This window comes from Scardinius erythrophthalmus (assembly GCF_964197995.2).
Source record: "Scardinius erythrophthalmus genome assembly, chromosome: 14".
Classification (NCBI taxonomy): Eukaryota; Metazoa; Chordata; class Actinopteri; order Cypriniformes; family Leuciscidae; genus Scardinius; species Scardinius erythrophthalmus.
Genome location: NC_138234.1, coordinates 13,779,344 through 13,804,342, shown reverse-complemented (window position 1 = coordinate 13,804,342; position 24,999 = coordinate 13,779,344). Strand labels below are relative to the sequence as shown.

Sequence of the window (24,999 nt, the reverse complement as noted above, 5' to 3'; positions counted from 1 at the left end):
GCTAGCCCAACTGTTATAATATCCAGTATACCACCGTGGATATTTCCAATGCCAATAATTGACTTATTCAAATGAAATTCAAATGGAAATCAAGAATGAGAGAGAAACCCCAAAGAACATTATCTACACGATTATTAGTGCTTCACACTCCAGTCTAGTTGGTGGCGGTAATGCACAAAAAGTTGTTTTGCAACGGCCATAAAACTCCATTAGAAGAAGAAGAAGAAGAAGAAGAAGAAGAAGAAGAAGACTCCAGCGTCTGTGAATGTGATAACTTGCGGTTTTTCTTTCGTTGCAAATCATTAATTAATTCAATAGAAAGTCACATTCGGTTTTAAAATCTCTCGGTTTAGTGGGTTTTGTTAACAGTCGTCGCTGTCAGTCTGGTGGGTGATAACACTACGTGGATTATTTATTAATTTCCATCGAAATCAGATTTTGGATCTGGAATCTACAACAGTATGAAGAGCACTTTAAATCCCGTTTTGTTTTTATTACTACTGTGCGGTAAGTGTATGACTTAATTTCAGTTTTTACTTTGACGTAGACGTATTTGAGTGTTTCAGTGGCGGAATTATAACGTTATAGTTTGGCAAGTGGACTATAAGGGGTGGCAACCATGCCTGGACAGTCGGACTGGTAATCTGGCATACTGCAAATGCCCGGTGGGTCAAGGCTTAACGGCCCATAAAACTCGTACATCGGCGGCCCATTCGTTTTGTATTGCTTAGGCTAATTGGTGACGCTGGGTTAGTGCCAGTGTAATGCATTGGTCAAAACAAGTCAGTGTTAGTTTTTTTTTCTGGTAATAGCAAAGGTATGTCTGTGTGATACTTTAACGTTTCTTTTATCATAATAATAACAATTGTGGCCAAATAAGTGTTTGTCACGCAAGGATTGTGCAGAGAAATAGCGCGAATTTTTTTTGTTTTATCATATGTAGTGGGCCAGTCTTGGCCAAAATGACAGTCTAGCCCTGGTGGCAACAACAAATCAAGCATTCATGCATAGTTTTTGTGGATTTCTGACCTGTTGAGACTCAGGAAAAAAAATATTATTTGAAAAAATTCTTTTTTTAAATCTCATCACATTGTTTATAATCAAATGGTATATATATATATATATATATATATATATATATATATATATATATATATATATATATATATATATATTAGGGCTGGGTATTGACACAAATTTCACAATTCGATTCGATTTCGATTCACAAGCTTGCAATTCGATTACGATTCGATTCAATATCGATTATTTTGGATATCAGGTACAATACATTGCAAATTTTCTCAAGGAAAACAAATCTCTTAACTAATGCTGTAAATTATGGGAGTCAGTGGTAGGCTAGCCTATAGGCTTCATTAGCCTAATATTGAAGGTAAAAATTAACTGATTTGTATACAAACACTTAAAATACACTTTATTTATTTTTATAATAATAAAGTTATATGAAATTATATACAATTTAAAATGATGGCTGTCATAAAAAAACTTTCCAGATTTATTCAAACATGCATTAAATATTGAAGAACATTAAAAATTATAATGAATATATAATATGGTTCATATATTTAACAAAATGCTCCTCTCTAGAGTTAACTTTCCTAGCTGACTAACGAGTTTATGGTCAGTGGATATGTTTTTTCTGAGATAAATGTGACGTTACATGACATTGTTTACTAACGTCTTTCCACGGTTGAAACACTGATTGAGCGATTCCATGAGACATGATACGGACTTCTATAAGTTGTACTCTATCTTTTAACACACTTTCAGATGCTCATTCATGTTTATTTCGCGCTGTAACTGGTGTTATTAAGGCGGAAGAGTTGCTTCCGTTGCTTCTCTTGAGGTGAGCTGCGCCAGAGCGATCTCACGCCACCGCGCCAAAACGGTTTATGTTTTTGAATTTCGTATGAAAATGGACGTAATTTGAAATCTAAGACTTTGTTTCATATCAATACCCAGCAAACATTTGGACGTTTAATGACCGTTGAAAAGACGTCCGTCAGAGACGTCCCGTCATGGTTGAAAAATAGTTCCAAAATGGAAGTTGAACCGACGTCTTTTCTGGCTGTGAATTCCACGTCTCTTCTGCGCGTCCCTGGACGTCTAAATGCGTCGTCATGTGTTTAAATGTGTTGCTGCATAATTTAAGTGTATAAGCCTGCATATAAAATAATCACAGACCTATTGTGTAACATCGTGAAAGACAATCAAGTCTTGAGGTTTACACATCTTGACAAAGGTTCTAAAAAGGTCCAAAATTGGTCCAGTCAGACCTGAACGTCAATAAAACGTTTTAATCACGTGTTCATCAAAAACAATAACACATTATTTGTGGACATAAGCAAAAAAGAAGCATGTTCTGATTAAGCACAACATTTTATTGATCTTGAACAGCCAAAATTTCTCTATATTTTTTTCAATGTTTAACATTTCGTGAGCTTAGAATTATAAGGTTCTATCTCCACTTTTGGTCGAAATTGAGTTTTTGACAATCTGATTCATTAGGTGTTTATTAATGCCTGTGTGGTGTTATTTTTGTAAAAAAAAAATATTTTGTTAGTTATTAATAAAATAAAAGGTTCCATCTCACAAAACATAAACCGAGTTTAAAAACTTTGATCCTCAATAAACTACAATAAACGGAGATAGAACCTTATAATTCTAAGCTCTCAATTTGTTAACCAAACTAAATACCAATAGCAAAATACTGAATTATTATATAAAGATAGTTCACCCAAAAATTAAAATTATGTAATTTACTCACCAAATTCCAAACCTGTATGAGTTTCTTTCTTCTGCTGAACACAAAATAAGATATTTTGAAGAATGTTTGTAACCAAGCAAATAGAGCATCCACTGACTACCATTGTTGGAGAAAAAATGATTATAAATGGGAAGCGACATCTGCTTGGTTACAAACATTCTTCTAAATATCTTTGTGTTTAGCATAGAAAGGTATACAGGTTTGAAACATGAGGTTGAGTAAATGATGACAATTTTCATTTTTGGGTGAACTATCCCTTAAACACATTGTTTTGCTCATTTTTTGTATCCACCACCCCCAGCTCTTCCTGGAGTGTGTTTCAGGTGTTCTGCCATTGCTGCATCAATTTCAGTGTCTGTAGCATCTGGGCTCCACCTCTTCACAGCATCTAAGGGAAGATAATATATTTATTTTTAAAATAAATAAAATTAAAAATTTGAGGTAAATGACATGCACTTATTTTCAAAATATTTTTATGATCTACAGCTAAATTTAAAAAAACATGGAACAAGATGAATGAATCATGAATGAAACATTAGAAAAAGGTAATCAACATGCATTACATTTTATTTTATTGTATAAAAGATGTTGTGCTTTAAATTGGTGTTAGATCAGTTTGTCCCCTGCCTCTTCAATACCACTGTGGTGCCCTTGAGAAAGACCCTTAACTAGGTGTGTAACAGTGAGAAAGTGAACAGGACATTTCTGATAAAGACAGGTGGGCTGGGATGTCCCCTGAATAGACATGTTTAGCAATTTTAAAATTACAAAATATTTTTAAAGCAGTTACTGAAAACATACATGTTCAAATCCAGCTAAACATTTCATTCTATTTCAGATAATTTACTTTAGAAACTCTCAAAAGACTACATTAATAAGTTACAGTAATAACTTTGACTGTATCATTAAACTTTATATATGGTTGTATAAGTTCAAAGTAACTTTTAGCCTACTAGCTAATTTTAGCCAAACTCAGTTAGCCAATTTCAGTTGACAATGTGGGCATAATTTCTTTCGGTTCATTCATGTCAAACAAGTAAAACTCTAGCACGTTAGGCTAATAATACAAAATGTACGTACCCAACAGTAGATTTCTAATAATATGGATGGATAGAACACGCGCCTCAATTCCTCCTCTCCTCGTGGTTGTTCAGACTTCATTGTTCCAGAGTCTATGGGGAGAACGCGAGATAACCTATCGCGGGATTTTGTAATGTCGCGAGATTTTGTGTTACATCTTGGCAGCACAGTTTTGGCAATTACATCCATACTGTCTATGATTACATCCAACTCAGACATAAATGGTGACCGGATATATTTCTGTTTTACATGTATGCATATATTCCATAAAAAAATAACAACGAATACATCAGGTACAAAAGGTTGAAATAATGACTAAAATGCAGTGGCTTTGCAATCACTTAACCACACTGGGCACTTTGTGATTATAATTTATTTAAACAAGATAAAGTAAATATATTTACTTTGTATACAAATCGTATTTCATATAATTCCTGGGGTTTTTTTTTCTGTCTTGCTTGACTAGACGTGTAAAAGACGTCAGTGGACGTGTATTCACAGCCTTGACTAGACGTGTAAAGGACGTCAGTGGACGTCTTCACAACCTCTTAAAAACTATTTGGGCAATTAAATGAATTATTGCAGTATTAACCATGCAAGGATTAAGCACAGCTTTTGCATATTTCACAAGGATTTCGTAGAGGGTCATGATGGACTATAAATGCACGTGTAAAAGACGTCGCCAGGTAACGTCCTCGCACCCGATACACTATATAATGAACTACAATAGCTAAAAGTCAAAATAACAAATATACATGCAATCCCAGAGAACTGTAGTCATATACAAATGTATCTAAATGCATTTTTAGGAAATGTTCTGTGTTACATATTTTTACTGATTTATGCCGTCCTACCGCGACTATTTTTGGCCAGGGACACGACGTTGCCGTCGGACCGATGTTTGCTGGGTAATAACAAAGCACAAAGATTATTGCGATTTATTGGATGGGATGTGCGCAAGTAGCGCAACAATGATCCATTCATTTAGGGGTGCACATATATCGGCCGCCGATATAATATCGGCCGATATGGTCATTTTTTTTACACATCGGTATCGTTCCGATGTCAAAATATGGCCGATGTGAACAGGCCGATATTTGACGTGTGAAGTTGAAGATGAAGTTGACGATGCTGACTCGCGATCTTAGCAGTAGTGAATGCACCTGAGAGAAATACACACTTCATACAGATGACATAAGCAGAGAACAGTCTGTTTTCTTTCGTTTTGAATTGTTCTGTTTAAAAATAGATGTTTCAAGCTTTCTATATATGTCTTAGGTCTGTGAACTACGGCAGGTAGGTTTCGGTTCATTTGAGACACGCTTCAGTTCACGCGCCGTCGCCTCCATGTCCTTAAATAATATTTTCTATTATTTACTTCTTATTTATTTTGGATGAAACATTGATCAAAATTAAGATACAATTAATACAAAACGAAATTAAATTTAAAGACAGGCTTTGTGCTTTCTGTTTGAGGTCTCTGTGAAAGTTTTAAAGCTGTCTTTTAGTGCTGCTTTCAGACGTGCGTAACAGAGAACTGTCCCGTCAGTAACATTGTTAACGCAGTTATGTTTTTTCCCTCTTCATGAAACATTTTTGATTGATCGTTTTTTGACTCGTAGATATTTGAATATATTGCATGATATTTGATACCCGTTCGAATTAGATTTTTCTCAAAAGTGACAGCACGTGTGATTTGTGGATTACTGATAAGCGCGAGTGGAGAAACAGGCGTTTATTTATTCATTCTCAGTGTTGAGAAACGTAGCCTTCATGTGTTACGTTATTGTGTTTATAATAACTAAAGTAGCCTACCTAATTATGTTACATATTTATTTTGTATGAAAACTAGCGCGTTCGTTACTTATGGATTAAAAAGTAGGCTACCGTTGTATCAGTGCTGCGCGAGCTCTCCCTCACAAACACGGACGCGCGCACACAGAGAGAGAAGATAATTGTAAAATGAAAAATTGACGGGCTAAGTTTAAATTTTGTTCTTGCTTGTTTTTTTTTCTATCAAAATGTCAGAAAGCATTTTGTATTATCCATCCGTGTTTTAAAATTCGTTAAATGACGGACGTTTTACTGTTAACACAGCCCATATGTCGGATTCGTCTTATAGCCTTGTTATTATTTTTAGAATAAGTGATTCGTTATGCTATTATTGGACTCCTGTCTATTAATTGTCAACTGTTTTCTATAAATGTTTGTATTGGCTAACATTTATTCAGCTAATGCCTGTCCTGTTTAAAATGTGCAATGTTCAAAGGCAAAGACAGCACGTCACAAATAGAAGCCCTTTTCCCTGTGGTATTTAGTGTCATATTTGGTTATTGGAATAATAAATTAAGTAGCCTATCTTAATTGTACACAATGTTCCTGTTTTTTTTTTCTGTTTTCTAAGGGTTTCTTAATTTTAGACAAGTTGACCAGCACACATTATATGCAATGCAATATAATGCATGTTTCGTATGTGTGACATATTTTGCATACAGGTAAAGGTGCCCAATATCAGTCATTTCTAAAGTAAAAAAAAAAAAAAAAAAGTGTTTTGGAAAATAGCTCTTTATTTGATAATCATTAAAATTTGTTTTCTATACAGAGATATCGACATCGGTAAATATCGGTATCGGCCATAACAGCAATATTAATATCGGTTATCGGTATCGGCCACAATTTTCACATCGGTGCATCCCTACATTCATTCATCAACTGAAAACAGGATGACTAATCGATTCTTGGGATTTAAGAATCGATATTGTTTCATAAAAATGAGAATCGATTTATATATATATAAACGGCCCATATATATATATATATTATATATATATAATAATTTTATTTTTTTTATTCATTTTTTTTTTATTCATGTTATGCTATAGCCTATCCTCTGTAGTGGACACCAGGGGCCTGTACCATGATAGTAGTTGAACAAACTCAGGGTTGCAGGATTAGTTTCGAGTTGACAAAACTAATCCAATCCAACCAGGCTTTGTTGGTACCATGATGCTGATCGTCAACTCAGGCTTTGATCCTGAGTTTAGGAGTTTAGATGTGACATCAGTAGCGAACAACCAATCACAGGCTGAGAAATAGTGAAACTGCGATTCATTTCTCGCGAGAGAAGCAGCGTGATTCACATATTAAATAAAATAATTAAAATATTAAGAATTTAAACAAATTTACACAGCAAGAAGAAAATAGCTGTCTATAAGAGGACATCTAAAAGTAAAAGTCTCGCTACTGTATATCAGTGCAATTAAAATTTGTGAAGTTAGTTTATAAACTTAATGTCCAAAAATACAGTTGATAAAGAGAGAGAACTGAACTGAACATGTAGGCTAGTAATTTTATAGCTTCATCTATTGATTCTAAAGCGTATTTATATGACCTTTATATATGTATTCATTTAAACTCTGCATAATAATAGATGAACTAAAATTGTACCTGTGATTGATTTAGGGTATAATAATTACATAAATAATATTTAAATCATACAAATGCATTATTCTAAATTAGCATTACTATAAGCCAGACGATTTTGTCTTTAAAAATCATTTGCTGTGTAGTGACCTTTAATTTGGAGCAGAAACAGGTGGAGTGACGTTATCGCATCAGACGTGTCACTTTGCTCACAGCTGATTGGTCAAACTTCAGTCTGAGATCTTGAATCCAGAACATAACCTGCCCCGGAGCAGGTTAGCCGTGCAGCGTAAGATACCATGGCGACGAACTCCGATTAAAGCAAAGCTACTTTCATAGTAGGCTACCTAAAACCCAGGGTTGGCGGAAACTAAACTGAAACATAGGCCTAGCTGGGTAGCCACCTAAACTGGCTTCATGGTATAAGCCCCTTGACTCAGTTGTTTTAAAAATACCATTTTACTTTATGCAATATGTGGGTAAAATGGCCATAAATTAATATTCACATTCAGTGCAATGCATCTATACACTGTATCTAATTTGCACATTAATGTGTTCTTGGAGCAACATTTAATGAAAAAAAATAAGTGTAATATAAAATAATTGGAGTAATAATTAGCAACATTTTAATAATAATATCTAATATTTCATTGGAATATTCAGTGGTATAATTTATTTCCATATTCACTTGTTGTGATTCCCAAAATGCCTGATAAAGATGATTTAAGTCCTGATGTCCTCTACAGTGGACACGTATGAAATCAATGTCCTGTTACATTTTTTGATTTGAAACCCCATAACATTTTCCTGAGATGTTGATTTAAATACAATTTGAAAATTAGGCTAGTCCGATTTAAATTACAATTACAATATATTATCATATTTCCATAAGAGTGCTAGATTTGATCACTAAATTAATGTCAGGCATTTTTAAAGACCAAGTAGAAGTTGTTTTCAGGGTGAAACCTCCAAACATTTGGTATCTCTGAAAAGTCCTGAATGTGCTCTTAACAGGACACCCAGGATGTGACATGTGACATGTATCCTGTCAGAGAAATTCAAGTCTATTCCTGGGTCCCAGAAGGATATATACATTAGTTTTCACGATTATGTTAAAAATTGCATTACTGCAAAGTAATCATATATAACGTTTACAAATAATTTTCACAATTGTTCTATAAAAAGCTTAGTTTTACTGTGGGTAACTAACACAAATTACTGTAAACAGTATCATACTCTTATTTCTACAGTGCATATGTGAAGGTACCCAGCATGCAATGCAGCATGAATAGTTGTGCTGTGAAGTTTTTACTGGTTGGTTTTATCTGCGCTAAATATTCATGTTTATGTTAATATTATAAGATTCTTTAATGCCCTTTTTTACAGTGTAACCCAATATAAAATATTGTGATTTGTTTTGCACTATCTAGTTTCTCCAATCAGACTCTGAGTTTTGCAGATATGCTACTAATATTAAAGGTATTGCTGTTGTATCTGGGCAGTAATGAGTTACACATATTCACTCAGCTAAATGTATTATTGAATGTAAATTTATCATTTTAATTAGCTTTGTATAAAAGCTGAATGAATAAATGTAAATTTCGTTCATCAGTAGATTGTAGATGAAGAGTGTTTTCTCACATTAGTTTGGAAGGAAGACTGTCTGTTCTTCATTTACAGCTGAATAATTCATTGCTTATAAGACATGACTAAATGATCTGTTAAAACTGTTCACTAATATCAGCAGCAGTGTTATATGAGTTAGGGCTAATCTCTGAGAAACTGTTTCTGTTTGTTTTGCAGGAGTGTTTAGTGCTGAAGCAGATGAAGTGAAGACAGTGTCAGTGATGGAGGGAGATTCTGTCACTCTAAACCCTGATCCTACTAAAATACAGGGAATTAATGATATACTGTGGTGGTTTGGAGATGGTCCAGTCATTGCTCAACTCAATCTAAAGGAGATCTCTTATCCCCATCACACTGAGAGATTCAGAGACAGACTGCAGCTGGATCATCAGAATGGATCTCTGACCATCAACAACATGAGAATCAATGACTCTGGACTGTATAAATTAAAGATCAGCCAAAACTCTGGGACCTTACGTATGACATTCAGTGTTACTGTCTCTGGTGAGGACACATTTATTATTTTTTGAATAAGTAGTTTTCAATAGAGACATTTCTACAGAACCAGTAAAATACTCTATACCTTTCACAGATCTAAAACCAACAATTAATGCATATACCAAAATAAATGGCAGTCAGAATGGGATCAGTGCTTAAACAACAAATTACCTGAAATAAATCTTGATGTTGGGACAAGACATGCATTTCATTTGAATAATCACTGAGATCAAGTCATTTACACACAATTACAGACTTGCACATCAATCAAAAAATCAGGTGAAAATAGTAAGTTAAGTAAGCAGGCATGAAAACTCCTCACCTTTCGGCGAAATTCGCCGTTTTAAAACCTAAAAGGGTCACCTACGTGATTTGTGCAGATCCGATGAGAAAATATTGAATGGGGGTGGGGGGGGTGGGGGGTCGAGGTCGAGGCCAGCATTTATCCCCTATAAAGTTACCATAAACTTCGCAGCTTTAAAAAACAATCATCATTCCTAATGCCGAAACATGACAGCCAATACGAGTCAGAGTAACGGGCAGAAATGTTTTCAAAGTCTTTTACACCGCGAGTCTGACAACTGGACACACTGCCGAACATAGAACCGCACGTCGGAAAGCAAGCCTGAGGTAAGTTAGCTTACAATGTTAACTGTCCTGTCAGATACAGACAGCGATGTTGCCAATGTCATTATTTTTACATTTTGACATAGAAGTGGGCGAGATAATATCGCGAGCGGGCGCGGGCGCCGTGAGCGCTGAGCGAGCAGGAAACAAGTAACAGTTAGTGCAGTGTTATTCATTGCGCGGCTCGCGAGCCTCAAGTGGCTCGCCAAGCTTTAATTTGTGGCTCGCATGGCGGTAAATAATACGGTGATATGATAATGCATTCACTAGAGATATTTCATAAAAACATTAATAACAAGTAGGTCTTTAACATTACCCGTTAAAAACTCACAGTGTCAGCTCTATTACAAATAATTTCGATTGGATTGAAAGGGGTGGTTTATCGAGAGAACGTGAAAAAACTTGATCGATTGAAAACCGAAACTGAAAGGACGACGTATGACGAGCTGAACGAGCTGTTCTCGTGATGAATAAAGTGTCATATAAATGAGTATCCTTTCATTCTATAATTCTCCTTTCACTCAGCATCTGTGAAGTGAAGCAGGACAGTCCTTGTTTCAGATTATCATACAGACGACTGGTTTGGGGCATTTTTAATGCGTGATAAATAGTAGTAGTAAATAGTTTTTTTTCTCTGACACCCGATGAAATGAGTAGATCAGCGGCCCATTGGTTTTTTTCTTGATTAAGTTAGTATAGAAATTAGTACAAAACTAATTATGAAAGTTTCCTTTATTTTTCAGTGCATTTGTTTTACAATATATGGCTATTACTATCATGGGATTAATATTATAACTATTATTGTAGTAGTAATGTAGACAGACACTGTAACTAAAAGAGTTTTGAATTTTTCTTTGTTTAATTTGCACCAGATTGATGAATTTAACATTTAAAAAGCACAAAATTTTCTTACGGGGGAGCATGCCCCCGAACCCCCCTAGAGTGGCAGAGGTCCACTCATCACAGTGATCCAAAAATCCTGTGAGAAACACTGGTAGCCTAATACTATGTCAATGCAGCTTACATGTTTTTTGGGGGGGTGTTCATCACTGTGGAGTATAGTTCAATTCTATTAATAAATGACAAATTTGTACTAATTTCATCTGTTCGTGTTAACTGTCACGCGGGGGGGGGGGGGGGGGGGGGGGGCTGGGTATGCCGCCTTCTCACCTTTTTTACCCCTGACCTGTTTTCATGCCTGGTAAGTAGTAAGTAAGTAAGTAGGTGAAAATCCCCCAGTGTTCATCTTGTCAGAAAGAACCAACTGTCTTTAAACATATTTTACTGGACTGTAATGCTTCTTTTGCTCTGAGGAACTTGTTTTATTCTGTGGATGCGTTTGAAAAAAATTCAACCAAGCAAACAAAAATGTGGTCTTAAGGTTTTTAGAAAAAATAATTCATAAATATTATTGTTTAATTTTTATAAACTAAAACTTATTTATTTCTCAATAACTATAAAATATATTCACCATGATCATAGCCACAGCCGCTTGCATAGTGTTAAAAAAGAAGGAATTATTTTTGTTTCACAGATGAAATGGAATAAAACTGCAAGTGCAGCCAACGGATATTACATATAATGTGTTCGACATTGTTACAGAATTTTAGGTTCACAATATTACTCTCATATTGTTCTGAATATTATCACAGCTGATTTTAATGTTTACATGTAATTAATTGATTTTAATGTTTACATGTAATTAATTAACTATCATTAACATAAAGATCTACTTACCAGATCTTCACTCAGGTTATATAGTGATGATGTTTATAGTGTTTGTTACTGACTGTCTCTCTTTCTCATTAAAGCACCACCTCTGTCTCCAGATGATGAAGATCCATCTCCAGGTGATCCAGGTCTGTCTTCAGGTGCTAAAGCAGGAATAGTTGTTGTTCTGCTGCTGGTGTTTGCAGTTGCAGCTGCTGGTGTTTTTTACTATCGCCACATAATCTGTTCTCCAAACCCTTTATTGGGTAAGTATAACAACTCATACAACAAGAGATTTTCCAAAGTCAGTAGTTATATATATTTGTTTTACCACAAGTTCTGCTACTTGTGATTGTGATTGCACAAGTTGGCCTAAAATCATAATCCTGCTGTCTTTTTTGGCCATTTTGAATTTGATCTGGACTGCCTAGCTCCTCACAGATGTATTTGAAAACTAAGAGAATGATATTGAGAGTGTTGTTGTGTAAATGACACTGATATGTCTTGTGAGTCAGTGAATCTATCACCTCTTATCTGGTCATTAGTTTGAGTTGTTCATCATCCATACTTAAAGGGATTGTTCAAGAAAAAAATCTTTAATGCCACGATAGTTGATAGAAACCATTTCTGTCAAAAAGGAAAATAAGTAATTTTCATGGTAAATTGCATTGGTTGTCACATGTTTTATAGTGAATCACAACAAAAGTTTGAGTGTGAAGAATAATATTTAATCGTTGCAACAAAGTGGAATATTTTCAGCAAATAACCTCTTAAACTGCACATAAAGCTATCAAGTGAGTTCAAAAATTGTGTTGATGAACAAATAAGATGAAAAATCAAACCATATCTTCTCAGTTCTCCAGTGTTATTGACATCTGCTCAATATTATCTCCCATTTTCTCTGTTTCTATGTGCTGACTGACAAGAAGATGTGTTATCTAAACAGATATCAGAAACGTGTAAGTATTAAACCTGATACAGCGAGAAACATTTGATTATTTTCTGACAGTTATTTTCTGACTAATGTAGTTTTCATATTCAGCATTTCTACATCTTTTTACCACATGTTCTGTTTCTGATTAGTTTAGTGCAATAATCAATGAAGCATGTGATTGTCCAATATTGAGTTGTATGATATTAATATACTAATTACTGAATTTCTGTTATAGAATGCAAAATTAACCACACCTACATTAAGACTGTTTGATTGTGCCTGTTTGTGTTTCTAGAGGCAGAGCATGTTAACATCCATGTAATGTTTGTACTACTGCTTATGAAGCTCACAGAACTAAATCTAAGTTTGAGAAACGTTTAACATGAAACCCTAAACTGCTGTGGCTGTTCATTGTGTGTGGCTTCATTTGGCTTATTCTTTCAGACTTTAACACAGAAACCATGAAGATGGCGCTGCACTTGTGTTTTTTTATGATTTGATACTTCCGGTTAATACTAAGTGAGTTGGTTTATCTCATCATATCTGGTCAGTAGTATTAATTATCAATATTTAAGCAATAAGCCATTTTTTAAGCAAGCGATTTCTGAGAAATACTGTTGAAAATTGAAATCAACGCCCCAACAAACAGTTAGGTGTGTGCCAATGCACAGCTATGACGCTTAAGCTTGACTTCGACTAGTCGCTGGTCATGGCCTATATAAACACAACAGGTAAATAAGTATTGGTAGTCAAACAGTTGAATGTATAGTTCACCCAAAAAAGAAAATTAGCCCATGATTTACTCACCCTCAAGTCATCCTAGTTGTATTTGACATTCTTCTTTCAGGCGAATACAATTCAAGTTTTAAAGTCCATAAAAGTGCATCTATCCATCATAAAAGTGCCTTAAAGAAGGGTCTTCTGAAGCAAAGCGATGAGTTTGTGTAAGAAAAATATCCATATTTAAAACTCTATAAAGTAAAATGCTTCCGGTCAAACGAACATACGGATTCCACTTAAGTTTAAAGCGCAACATATGCGAATACGCATTTCGCTGCTTCTGACTTGAAGCATAAGTTGCGCTTTAGGCATTTGGCCGGGAGCTAGAATTTTCCTTTGTGTTATGAGTTTAAGATGTAAACAGGATGATTGCGCAACATTTACATGAGATACTGTTGCCATGTGCAAGTAGCAGAAACAACCAGGAATACCAAAGTTAACGTTGAAAACGTTTAATTTGAAAAGGTATGAATGACGTTACAAACCATGAAAAATTATAAAATGTAAAAGGAAACCGTAAAGTAATAAAACAAGAGTGTCGCCAAATCAAATGAAATAATCAAAACATAATTCCCATAACTATTTTACCCAAACCTCTAAAACTATCTACCAAAAGAAAAATGCAGAAACAAAACCCGAAATCTTCAGCGTATACGCCGCCTTAAATAAACTACGCTGACTAAATAAAAAACAATAAATACATTGCATGGCGATCACTCTCCAACTAAATAACAGAAAACAATTCTAACTACCGTGGTCTTTTAAAGATGGAACATTTCTAGTGTTCTAACTCTAAACAGTGCATTCCATCTAGCCTGGTTAAAACCAGACCATTCTCAGTAGTAACTGAGTTATGGTCTGGCAAAGCTTCATTAATAACTCATTTCCAAAGGGGCGTCACCAACTGACGTCACTCAAATGCCTCTGGGCGCAATTGGATAGACCTAAAACCAATCAGAGCGATCGTCACCATGTAAAGCCATATGCTGCGTCCTAATTCGCCTAAGTTACACTACGCCATAAAAGTATGTACTCTTTTTGTGAAGAAAAGGTATTTACTTTTGAATGTGTAGCAAAAAAGTAGGCAAGCTTTGGGACATACTACTTCGTCATCTTTATCGAACGGATCTGTCACGTGCATCCTGTCACGTAAACTGCCCTGTCAATCATCTTGTCACAGTTAAAATCCTCTACTAAATCTAATTTAATTTCCTACCGTTTCGGAGAGAAATGTAGTAGCACGTTCATCTGCCAGTGGGTCTGTCATGGAGACTGTCCTCATGTGTTTGCAATTTGAATATAATAATGCATTTAAAAGTTGGTGCGCTTCACCAACGGACTGGACGTCGCTCAAATGCCTCTGGGCGCAATTGGATAGGCTAGACCTAAAACCAATCAGAGCGATCGTCATCGTGTAAAGCCCGCCTCAACATTTCTGATTGGTGCCACGATTTCGACGGATTAGAAATGGGCTTGAATGAGCTCTTTGCCAGACTACTTGCAGAGCAAATCTAAATTTGCTGGAAGTTGTCTGGGTTTTCCCAGGCTACATTCCAGCGGCAGCAATACTAACGAACCCCCAAAAGAATGTTAATCTCTGAACCCTTGCATAAGCAAAAACATAACCATAAATAGCCGTAAACGTGATCATGATCATGGTTTCGACAAACAACTCAAGGCATGGGAAGTTGGCTGAGACCTGGCGCTGATCTTCCTCACTCTTGGTCACTGGGCCTTTTAAACCTGATTTTAATGTTGTGACGTCACATCTCTTATGGGCAACCAATGAACACCACCTAGGAATAACGAATAGAAACACAAACACAAAAGAAAGAGAAAAATACACAAACACACTTGGAACGTAACAGTTTGTAACATGTTAAATATGAATATTGTTCTTACACAAACTCATCACTTCGCTTCAGAAGGCTGCATTGTAACACACACACATAGTTTGCACATCACGCGCAGATTGCACACGCTCAGAATCATTCAGTAGTGAAGAAATGTATTGTCAACACTGTTCTGTGATTTATCAATAAAAAATATATATTTAAAAAAAAAAACTGAAAAGTTCTAGCATATATTTGATAGTAACTAAAACCCACAGCTGCAAAATTAGCAGAGAGACGCTGTCAGGGAGAATTAATTCACACCCAATCGCGCTCTCACTAATCCATTTAGATAAATGTAATCTTTCTGTGCAACTTTATCTGTATCTGATTTAGAATGAGAAGAAATCTGTGAGAAATATAACGACCCTAAAGAACTGATAAAAATAAGCTGTTAGAGCAATAGCCTTGTGGGCAGCGCTTATTTATGTTCAGGCTTATTAGTACATTAAAGACGGCATCAGCGACTAATCGACTCGACTTTCATCACATAAATGTCGACTTTAAAAAAAGAACTATGTCCCACTTTAATAGTAGTGTTTTGATTGGGTGTCGATTTCAAATATCAATGATGTTTCTCAGAAATCACTTACTGCACCTTTAAATGAATAGCAGATTATTTATTCGCCCACATATCATTTCAGTCTTGTATGCTGTTATTTTTTCTATGGAACACCAAAGGAAAGATTTTGATTAATCTTCTTTTGTGTAAATGATGACAAAATTGACATTTTTAGGTACTATTTTTTTTATTAAAGAAGAAATATTTACTTGAATACACCTTGTGGTGCAACCTGGACACTTAGCATACTTAACAGTATGTGGACATATCCTTAAATACTGCTAATATTAGTTAATATTAAAAATGTATACATGACCATTTAGCAATATATACATGTATACATTGTTTTCATGTATTGTTTATTGTTAATTCACATTAATGAAAGCTAATGTTAACACATAAAATGTAAATTCTTTATTATTAAAAGCGCTTGTGGTGAACCAAACATTATCTTCATCTTTAAACTCACTTAAAATCTTCTAATTTCCCTGTTTCTAGCCACTGATGTGGAAGAGGAAGAAATGATACCTAAACAGCCAAGTAAAACATGTAAGTATTTCAACTCTTTAAGAAAATTACAATGAGTGTACCCCCGAGATTCTTATTGCTTACAAGATTTTATCGAATGTATGAAGACATTGAGATCATAGAGACATTTGAGAAAATAGAGGTAAAATATGTATTGTCTAGAATACTATTTTACAAATATCTTCAAATAAGAAGTTATTTAAAGGATGAAATTAAAGTAAAAACTTTGGATGATATTCACCCTCTTTTGTGCTTTGATTAAAGTTAGTAAAATGAATAGAGTAGATAATTAAGTGTATGGGTTTACATAATAGAATAACATGGGAAAATGTATTAGACAATAAAATAATAGAAGGAGATTGGAAACAAAGTTTTAAAGAAAAATTAAGAATCACGCATTCTTCAGATTGGCAAGAATATGCTTGGAAAATGAATATGTGATATTTTATGACACCAGAAATTTCTTCTAAGTGTGTAAACTTAAACTTCTAAATTAAAGCCCATTACTCTCATTTTTTTATTTTTAAAGGCCAGTTACTTCATGGATCCAGGATACTATGCATCCTGATAAAGTTCCCTTGGCCTTTGGAATTAAAATAGCCCCACATCATCACATAGTCTTCGCCATACCTAGAGATTGGCATGGAGTACTTTCCATAAGATCATCTCTCAATGCAAATCAAACCAGCTATTAGGCTAACTGAAATAAAACCACGCCAATCTCTAGGTATGGTGAAGGCTATGGGATGATGTGGGGCTATTTTAATTCCAAAGGCCAAGGGAACTTTATCAGGATGCATAGTATCCTGGATCCATGAAATAACTGGCCTTTAAAAATAAAAATCTGCCTGCCTCGATGGGAATTTAACATAGGGGTGTCCAAACTTACGCACCCTGTATTTTAAGGAAGAACATTTATTTATTTACGATACATTATTCATTCACAAAGAAAATTGGTGTCCTTAAAGGTTGTATTTTTCCTATTTTTTTTAATTAAGGCATTAAGTTCAATTTCCAAAAGATGATTTTTTTTATTCCTCTTTTTAGTCAACTTTAGTATGGGTGTCTAAACTTATGCATAGCACTGTATACTTATTTAGAAAACTGAAAATTGCAGCTTTTAAAGGAACACTCCATCGTTTTTTGAAATAGGGCTTATTTACCTTCTTTCCTACATTTTGATAGGTGGGCAAATGCATTTTTGTCTCAGTGCCTGCATTGTAATTAATATGTGAATGTGAATACAGGTTTAATATGGGTCGATCTATACATACGTCATGTTTGAAATAATCACTTACTCTGTGGACAGCTGTCCATTTGGTCCATTCGGCGTGGGGCGTTTACTTTATCATGGCGAAAAAAAAAATTATTGAGTACTGCAGGATGGATCAACGCCGTGAAATCCTCAGTAGCTGTGACACAACTGCGGGCACGCTCGTCTTCATCTGACATGTTGAGCCTGGTCATCGATGGCAGTAACTTGTCCAACTCGCCACAGCACAGACACTCTATTTCAGTCGGCATAGATTGGCATATTCCCCCAAATTCACACCACCAGTTCATGTTGGCTCTGATCCTCACGTCCTCAGGCTGTTGAGCGATCTCAACCTCCTCCCCCTGCCGTTCTATTTCCAAAGCACGCAGCTCATCTTCTGAAAACTCTGGTTAGAGGTATGGTTCTTCTGAATCTTGACTATCTGAGAAGTCACCCTCTTCGTCTCTCACAAAATCAGCCATGTTCATCGCCATTCATGAACTGTAGGAAAAATAGCCAGCTTCTATTCACGCCGGTTTGTTGACGGAAGTCGTGGGATTTCATGTGTTGCGTGATATCTCTGCGCCCAAGTAGCAGTGCTTCACCCAAGTAGCAGTGCTTCGCCTGTGCTCCCCCCTAATATAGTCCCAAGTCAATATCTGCCTAGGAAATCACCTAGTGTTAATCTGCATCGCTATTTGTACTCGTTGTGAATACGCAGGTCAAAAGAAGTATTTGTGTTTTTTTTTTTCATCACTTTTACTCATGACATGCTAGCTGGCAACAAAGGGTTCCATTCATTATGCTAAGCTAAGTTAGCGGTGGAACTTCCAAAATAAAACAATGCATGCACTGACACAAAAATGCATTTGCCCACCTATATAAATGTAGGAAAGAAGGTGAATAAGCCCTATTTTAAAAAAACGGTGGAGTGTTCCTTTAAAGCAATAACACAATTTTAGAGAAGGCAAGAATCCCCAGTTTTAAAAATCTCCTCATTTCTCTGTTTCTATGTGCTGTTGTGACAGATGACGATAAGACCATATCAGCAAAGGAGGGAGAGTCTGTCACTCTGAATACTGATGCTGAAATACAAAAAGATGATCAGATACAATGGATGTTTGGACCTCAAGAGAATCTCATAGCTGAAATCAAAGGAGAGACCAGAGAAATTTCTACATATGTTGCTGATGGGAGATTCAGAGACAGACTGAAGCTGGACAAGACGACTGGATCTCTGACCATTACAAACACCACAGCTGAACACATTGGAGTCTATAAACTACAGACCATCAGCAACAGAGGAACCTTAAATCAAAGATTCATTGTGACTGTCAAAAGTGAGTAGCTCAAGGTTTTCAGTATAATAATGATCACACGTCTTTATTGGCAGTTATTTCACACATTAAGGCGGGACACTACAGGTGAATAGGGTAACATTTTTAAATAATAGATATCACCATGAAACTTGCTCAGTTGATTACTTACACAAGTATATAAAAAAATTATTACAAGTTTTTGAAATTTGTATGTTTAAAGGGATACTTCACCTCTGGGAAGATGAATGTGTATTTAAAATGTCATTTAAGTAGAAGAAATGTGGAGAAATTTTTGAATTTGGAGCTTTCTAGACTGAGAAAAGCCAGAAAATGTATTTTTGGCTTATGTGGATGAAAGACAACAACTCCCAGAATGCACTCGCTTCGCTGCCTTAGGAGGCCACGCCTACCGGTTAGAGAGCACAGTTGAAAACAACAAGGCTAGCCTAAGTGATGAGTTTGCCAGGGATTTAGAGACCCAAAATGTCCGGGATTCGGCTTTTGCGTTCTACAGTCGCCATTCATCATGTTTACTGTGGCGAGCAGGACGAGGCTGACGGCCGCGGGAGAACGCATCTCTCACGGAGGAGCGGGAATTTTCTTAGCAATGTTAAAACGCACATCAACCGCATCAAACGCACTTGTTTAGCGTCCATGTAAACACTACAGTCAGATTCACCGATCGGAATTAATTCAGTTAGATTGAAACGAGAGGTGTGCATGTAAACAATGAATGGCGACCGTAGAACGCAAAAGCCGAATCCCGGACATTTTTAACAGTCTCGCCCGCCGGACAAGTCCGGGAAAAGGAAGATGGTAACCCCTACTTACTCAGCTTTCTCCTATTATTCAGCTTTCTCCACAGAACAAGAGCATGCTAGCTTAGCTTCCAAAGAAAGACGGCTGATACTGTGTACATTCTGTGAGTGAGATCCCACCCTGTATGGGCGGGTTGAAAACATGCGGAACAACGCCATCTACTGGCTGTAGTCTTTAGCCTCTGGCCAGAAAATCCTCCGATGACGCAAAATGACGATTTTTGCGTCATCGGAGGATTTTTTCCAGACAAAAAATACATAAATCTCTCCTCTCAGGGGGATATGAGGGGGGAAAGCATGGTAATTCGAAAATACTACAGGTTTTCTACTAATACAAAGCTTAATGCTAAATCCTGAAGTAACCCTTTAATTATGCAAATTAGTCATTATCTCATTAAATATGCGAGATTTTGCATACATTTTCGGTAGATAGATCTGAACATATGATAAAGCACAAGATGATACTCACACAAGATGAAAAAAAAATCAGAGGGATTTCAGGATATATGCTTTCATTACCTATGAAATCAAAATATACTGTCCATAGCCTTAAAAAAATGATTTTCGCCATTTTTTTATTAAAATGTCACATAAATCAGGCCAGGAATGATTTATTAGCAAATCCCTCTGAAAATATCTTTAGAATACTGCTAAGTGTATAACTGGAAAGTTTGGTGTACATAGGCTGAGATGTTTGTACTGGAGAATGACAAAAAACTCATTTTGAGAAAACGGCAGTTAAAGATTTAAATGGCTCTAAATGAGATTTCGTCATTAGCTTTAAACCCCCCTTTGGACATTCACGATTGGTTACTGATAGAAAGGAAATGCCCATATTTGGGTTACATAGCGTTGTGCAGGAGACTCAGAGCTTTACAACGATCCCGGTCATGACAGACTTCAGTAAACGGACGGAACTCGGCATGTCGCGTTGGAATGCTAACTTCTTGGTAAATTCGGGAGAAACTCGAATACAAACAAAATGTAATAAAATAAACATCTTATTGTATATTTTCAACGTTTTCTCTATAGCAGCTTGAAAGAACACATATTGAAGGAGTAAACTAGCCCAAAATCTCAAAACTGACCACTGCATGAAAAATCAATGTTTTTGCCTGCCGTGTCTCGCCTTAAGCTTGATAAATTACTGTAAAATTGCCAGATTGAGTTTTCCGCCGGTTGAGTTGATCTGTTTTCTTCACATCTGTTTGGATGAGGAGAGGCACAGCTCTGATGAATGAAAGGCAGTCTTGAGACACACTATGGGCCTGTCTAAATAACCAAACTTGTAGTCTTTGCACTTGACCACTTGTCTACTTGCATGATGTATTTCATGGATTTGGCCCAAGTGTTCAAGTAGGCGTAAAGACTGCAAGTGTGCATAGAACTGTTGATTACCCGATGGGACACACTTACAGTATAGTGTTGTAAAAATATTTACTTATGATAAAAATAAACTTACGTGACAGACGACACAGTTTAGTAATTGTGGTGCTTCTAATTAATTGATAAAAAGCTATTGCTGATATTGTATAAAAATAGACATACCATCTTTGCATTTTGTTGCAAAAACTAAGAACGAGTCAGTTTATGTAGCCTAAACCTTTATTGAAGGGACTGGGCAAGATGTGGGGGGAAATGTTTTCGAGCATATATTTTTCTGTACTATATTTGACTTCAAATAGACTAGCTGGTTACACTTGGCAAACTTGATCTAATAGAAACTTTTTCTTTGTATTTTTCTCTTTCTATGTGTCACAAATTTTAAGTCGCATGTATATCAGTGGTGGAGGGAGAACCGGTCACTTTATACCCTGATACTGAAATACAGAAAGACGATCTGATAGTGTGGATGTTTGGAGATGAAGACAATCTCATCGCTCAAATGACTGGAAAGAGCAGAGAAACACATAAAGGTACTGATGGAAGATTCAGAGACAAACTGAAGCTGGACAAGAGGACTGGATCACTGACCATCGAGAGCACGAGAACTGAACACTCTGGACTCTACAAGCTACAGATCAGCAGCAAAAGAGGAGCCACAAACAAGAGATTCAAAGTTGCCATAAATTGTGAGTAGTTGTTTTAGTTTATTTATCTTTGTGTGATTCATCGAAATGAACACCACTGAATTTTAATAGTTAAAGTGCACATTGAGTTACTGTAATGTGTCATTCCTTTTGTATTTTCCTCAGTTTATTAAATCTATGGTGTACAAAATGATGAATTGATGCAGTACAGGAAATTACTGGCCCAGTTACTCATAAATAATGAGCCAAAACATTATGATCATCTTCCTGAAATGCTGGCCCTCCATGTGCTGCCAAAACAGCTCTGACCTGTTTGACAAGGTCCAGTTCCGACTTTCACATGCCCATTGTAAGTGCTTTTGACGGTGGACAGGGGTCATAATAAGGGGCTTTCGCACCAGAGGAATCTTTACATAGTTCCTGGAACTATTGGGGGAAGTTCACGGTTTTTGGCGTGTTCGCACCGCAGGAAATGGGAGTGATTTTAGTTCTAGGAACTCTTTTGGAGGAACAAATTTAGCTCCTACTTCAGAGTAGGGTCTAAACCAGCACAATTGGACCTATCAGTGACATTGGTGTACACTGATTAGCCGAACGCACGCAAAACACTAGTACCCGCCATTTAAAAAAATAAAAGCTGTGTAAACACACAGATTATAGCCTAAATATTTACTCCAGATACTAACTCTACAAAAATGAAAAACTGATAAATGGACCACTTAATCTTTATGCTGATGAGAAAATTCAATGCAACTTTGGCTACGTCTACATTAATCCGGATACATTTGAAAACAGCGTTTTCGTTTATAAAGGCTCTCCGTCCCCACTAGCGTTTTCAGGCGTTTTCAGACGTTTCAGTGTGGATGAGAAACTTTTGAAAAACACTTGAGAACGCTAAATTCACCTTACTGCGCATGCGTAACACCCCACAAAAGATCACTGATATGATTCCGATGGAAAAATAAATAAAGTTATCGCGCAATTTTTCTGACAGGATAATTTTATTTAGTAAAATATCTCACCATTCACTGATGTGGTCCAGGTCGCACCCAGTCACCGTATGTTTGGTCTAAAATGCGACTGCTCTCATGTTTTGCCACAGGACAGCAAATGTGAGTAAATTCTGTCAGATTTGCAGGACTGTGATATGAAGAGTGTGCAATGTAGAATATTTTGTGCAACAGTGTGAAAGTGAATAGCACATAACTGGCACAATACTGGTATAAACATGATCTATTGGTACAATATGTGTCACGACTAAATTTACGTCATCGTTTTTAAAAACCACCGGTTTCACAGTTCACACTTCAACGTGAAAACAGCGTTTTCAAATGTATCCCATTTGAAGTGCGTTTTAAAAAAAAACGCCTCAGTGTGGACGGAAGGCCAAAACGGAGAGAAAAAATATAAGTTTTCAAACTAAAACGTATTAGTGTGGACATGGCCTTTGAGGGTACCAGGAGAAACATGATTGTGTATTTCTGCTCAGCTAGCAACACTGGACATCAGCTGCAAGGCAAACACTAATAAGTTTTCATTACTGTAAACTTTCTATGTATAACAGTTCTGACTAATAACTATAGTGCTGTCAAATGATTAAAATATTTAATCGCGATTAATCGCATTAATGTCATAGTTAGCTCGCAATTAATCACACATTGTTAAAGGGGGGGTGAAATGCTCATTTTCACTCAATCTCCTGTTAATCTTGAGTACCTATAGAGTAATTGTTTTATTATATTTTTAAAAGAAAGATGGCTGTACCGAGTCTTTCCGGAAAAAAACGAGCGGCTGGGGGCGGGCCGTGTGGGCGAAGCTAAAGCTGTGCTAACACGCCGAGCTAACAACACACAGAGACATTTGTTCAACAGTTTTACTCACCGTCCGGTTCCAACGCACGACCGAACATTGTGACTGCTCGATCCTTAAGCATTAGACGATCTGCAAATCCGTCGATCTGGGCTTTGTTTATAAAACAATCATCGTCGAAATGCAGGGAACAACAGTCTTACACAACTCCGTTTATGCTCAGGAAAACAAACTCCATCCACGGGTTCCTTAACGCCGGGTTCTTTGGGAATCTGTGCAGGGTTGTCTTGCCCTGGCAACCAAAAACACACTTCTTTGGTGACATTGATTTCCCAAAAGCCGGGCAGGGCGCTTTGATGGCGAACTGCTTTCACTCTCTTGCTCTGGTCTACGAGTGCGCGCGCGGCCGCGATCTTACCGGAGAAGTGCCCTTAGGACCCATATAAGGAAATTCCGCTCTATCTTACTTAAGACAGAGCCATACTCGAAAAAAACTTTCCCAAACTTGTGACAAACCGTGTGCTGGCTTATCAACATGGAAAAGTGGATCGGCTTGCTTTGTGCAAATGTTTTTTTATTGAAAACAACTTTGGCAAATACTGTAGTGTTCAATTTCACACTAGCATTCTCACATGGAGCAAATAATTTCTCACACAATGTACCACTGTCCATCAATAAAAGCGTGAAAAAAATACTTTCACACAAACGGCCCCTTCAACAGCCCTTTCTAAGGGATCAAAAGAGGCGATACAAAATAAAATTACAAAGTGCACATGTAAGGTAAACTAGGACTCAGCCTATAGTGCAGTTAAACCATGGCTTAATACTTTCTTTTTCTCAAGTTTGCTTTGAACATAGCAGTCAGGCTACTGCTTTTATTCACCAGAGGCTCAAGTGGTATGATCCCCTGACGCACAACATCCTATCGCCAGTTTATGGTTTGTCCCTCCTTGGACGCTCTTGGAAAATTCTCAGCACTGCTGGCCGTTTCAGAAATACTCTGACCCAGTAACAATAAGGCCCTTGTCAAAGTCGCTCAGATCTTTATTGCTGCCCGTTTCTCATGCATCAACACGTTGATTATGAGAAATGATAGTTTGCTTAACATCTAATCTACCCAGACCTTAATATGTGGTCTTGTTAGGAGATTATCAAAGATATTTGCTTCACCAGTGACTTGTCATTGTTGGAAACTCAGAATCGAAGACCAGGAGACTTTTGGGATCACGTTGATGAAGTTATTCTTTATTGAGGACTTTGCGTTGACGTGGCTACAGTTCTTCCAAAGTCTGACTAAGTGAACGTTCTCATACAGTTTATATA

At 36.5% G+C, this 24,999-nt stretch overlaps 1 protein-coding gene across 2 annotated transcripts in view; it reads left to right on the top strand.

Annotated features, from left to right (window-relative positions):
• The first annotated feature begins 198 nt into the window (after positions 1-198).
• LOC308701673 (uncharacterized protein) overlaps positions 199-24,999 on the top strand; it is a 28,862-nt gene continuing 4,061 nt past the window's right edge. The window contains exons 1-7 of one of the 2 annotated variants that reach the window (XM_081384050.1): positions 199-507; positions 9,092-9,418; positions 11,851-12,015; positions 12,679-12,708; positions 16,416-16,466; positions 18,729-19,040; positions 21,607-21,909. In XM_081384050.1, coding sequence (XP_081240176.1) covers positions 462-507; positions 9,092-9,418; positions 11,851-12,015; positions 12,679-12,708; positions 16,416-16,466; positions 18,729-19,040; positions 21,607-21,909 — 1,234 coding nt within the window. In that variant the 5' untranslated portion in view covers positions 199-461. Of the gene's footprint in view, positions 508-3,219; positions 3,331-9,091; positions 9,419-11,850; positions 12,016-12,678; positions 12,709-16,415; positions 16,467-18,728; positions 19,041-21,606; positions 21,910-24,999 lie in introns of those variants that run through there. The other variant, XM_081384051.1, reaches the window with a different exon arrangement.